The 1,976-nt window shown below is 46.9% G+C and overlaps 1 protein-coding gene across 1 annotated transcript in view; it reads right to left on the reverse strand.

Moving 5' to 3' along the window:
- The window catches only part of EMC7 (ER membrane protein complex subunit 7), a 16,151-nt gene extending 14,439 nt beyond the window's left edge, over positions 1-1,712 (reverse strand). Inside the window, exon 1 of the mRNA XM_015417939.1 lies at positions 1,404-1,712. Coding sequence (XP_015273425.1) covers positions 1,404-1,657 — 254 coding nt within the window. The 5' untranslated portion in view covers positions 1,658-1,712. The remainder of the gene's footprint in view (positions 1-1,403) is intronic.
- Positions 1,713-1,976: the final 264 nt, after the last annotated feature.

Genomic DNA, 1,976 nt, shown 5'->3' on the forward strand with positions numbered 1-1,976 from the left:
ACCCAGGAATGATATGTTGCTTCAGGATGCTTGCAGTAATCCAGCAAATCTAACATTTTATGAAAGTATTGTGGGGGGCATTCTGTTTCTGTTTGAGTCTTAATTACTTTCATATGAAGAGCTTTGCTGAATCAGAGCAGTGGTCCATCTAGTTCAGCATCAAGTTTCCTGAAGTGGCTTAACAGACTGCAGGCCCACAGCAGGGGCATTTTGGGTAAAATTTCTCTCTGAACCTGCTCCACCAATAGCATTAAGACATACTACCTCCAAGCATGCAGTCACTGATCTGTCTTCCATGAATTTGCCAAATTCTTTCTTAGTTACCTAAACTAGCACCCAATAGCACAGCCTGTGTCAACACAAACCAAAAGTACTTACAGATTACATGAAGTATTCACATTTTTCTGTCATAGATCTACTGCCTATCCATATTATTGGGTGCACCTAAATTCTAGTATTTTTGGAGATAAGTTCCTACTCTGTTTCTCCACAACATGCATCATGTTAGGGAATATAGTCCCTGTTGTTCATCTTAAAAAAAGAAAAGGAAAAGAGTCCCAAACTTTTGAACTTTTGAAAATGATCCAACTGCCTGATTGTTTCAGTTGGTTCTCTCTACACCTTCTTTGTGGGGGCAGGGAGGTGACAGCATATACACAAACTAGCCAGGGGATTAAGAAAGTAATCTATTTTCCAAACATGCTACTGGAAGTAATGGACAGCACTCAAATTTGGAATACTACATGAGATTGATTCCTAGTGCTCATAAAAAGCAGGGGTACCCAAGATACCCAAGACTGTACTTGAACAGGGATCAGAGTTCAAATGGAAAACAAGCACAATAATAAAGGGACATGTTTTTGTCCCTCCCCTAGAAGAGTGAAAAACAAACAAGGGGTGCAGTAGTACCTTTGAGACTAATATTTATTCCAGCACAAGTTTTTGAGAGTCAGAGCTCAGTCTCCAAGGCACCACTGGACTCCTGTTTTATTTTGTTGCTACAGAGCGTTTCCTCTGGGCAAGACGTTTGAAATCAATACAAGCAGTGAGCAACAACTACATGCCTTCTCAACTCTAAAAACTTCAAGTATGGCATTAAACATGCTCTGTAGTGCGCCCTGAAGGTTTCACATAGACTAGTCTCAACTCTTTGTAAGATACGGAAGACAGAGAGGATGGTACACCTACAAAAGAGGTTTCCCTGTTCCCAGAAGCGCGCGTTCACAGGGTCACAAGTGAGAATGCCCCCCCGCCCCGGGATCCGCGTGACAATCCAGCGCTTTAGAACAGGGTCGCCGTGCGCAACAGCAGCCGGGGACACCACTGAGGGCGCCGGAATCAACATACGGGATCTCTCTCCAGGGGAAGAGCCGTGGTGCGAAGGCCGGCTCACGGCTACTCACTTGAGGAAACCGACATGCTCCTCCCCGTCCACAAGTACTCGAGCCCCCGCAATCCAGTCTTGGGGCTTCACTCCTGGCACCACTGCGCGGCCCTCAATCTTAAACCGCTCCCCGGATCCCAGAGCCTCCCCGTTCCCGGCCATCTCCATAGCCCAACAGCTAGGAAGGAGCAGGGACGCCAGCAAGAGTAGCAGCGCCGGAGGAAGGCTGCAAGGCCCGGCAGCCATTACAGCCTCTCTGCGAGGTGCCGACATGGAAACAATGGGGAACAGGGAGAAGAGCAGAAAGAGACGCTCTCTTCTATTGGCGCACGCGCAGAACGCCTGAGCTCATGCGCCAAAGCAAAGCGCGCAGTCCTGTGACGAATGAGGAAACGAGGGTGTCAGTGGCAAGCAAGGGCCGTTGGTCTTAATGGCTCTCTCACAGAACTTCCGGTTTTCTTTTGCATTTTGCAGAATTCTGTGTGCAGTGTAGAAATGCCTTTATTTCAAATACTCTGCTCCTCTAACTAACAACTGTTATTTTTTGATACGGCTCCTATGCTTTTAAATGACCCACCGCGCGTAGAAATTT

This window comes from Gekko japonicus, unplaced genomic scaffold (genome assembly GCF_001447785.1).
Source record: "Gekko japonicus isolate JY-2015 unplaced genomic scaffold, Gekko_japonicus_V1.1 scaffold848, whole genome shotgun sequence".
NCBI classification, from domain to species: Eukaryota; Metazoa; Chordata; class Lepidosauria; order Squamata; family Gekkonidae; genus Gekko; species Gekko japonicus.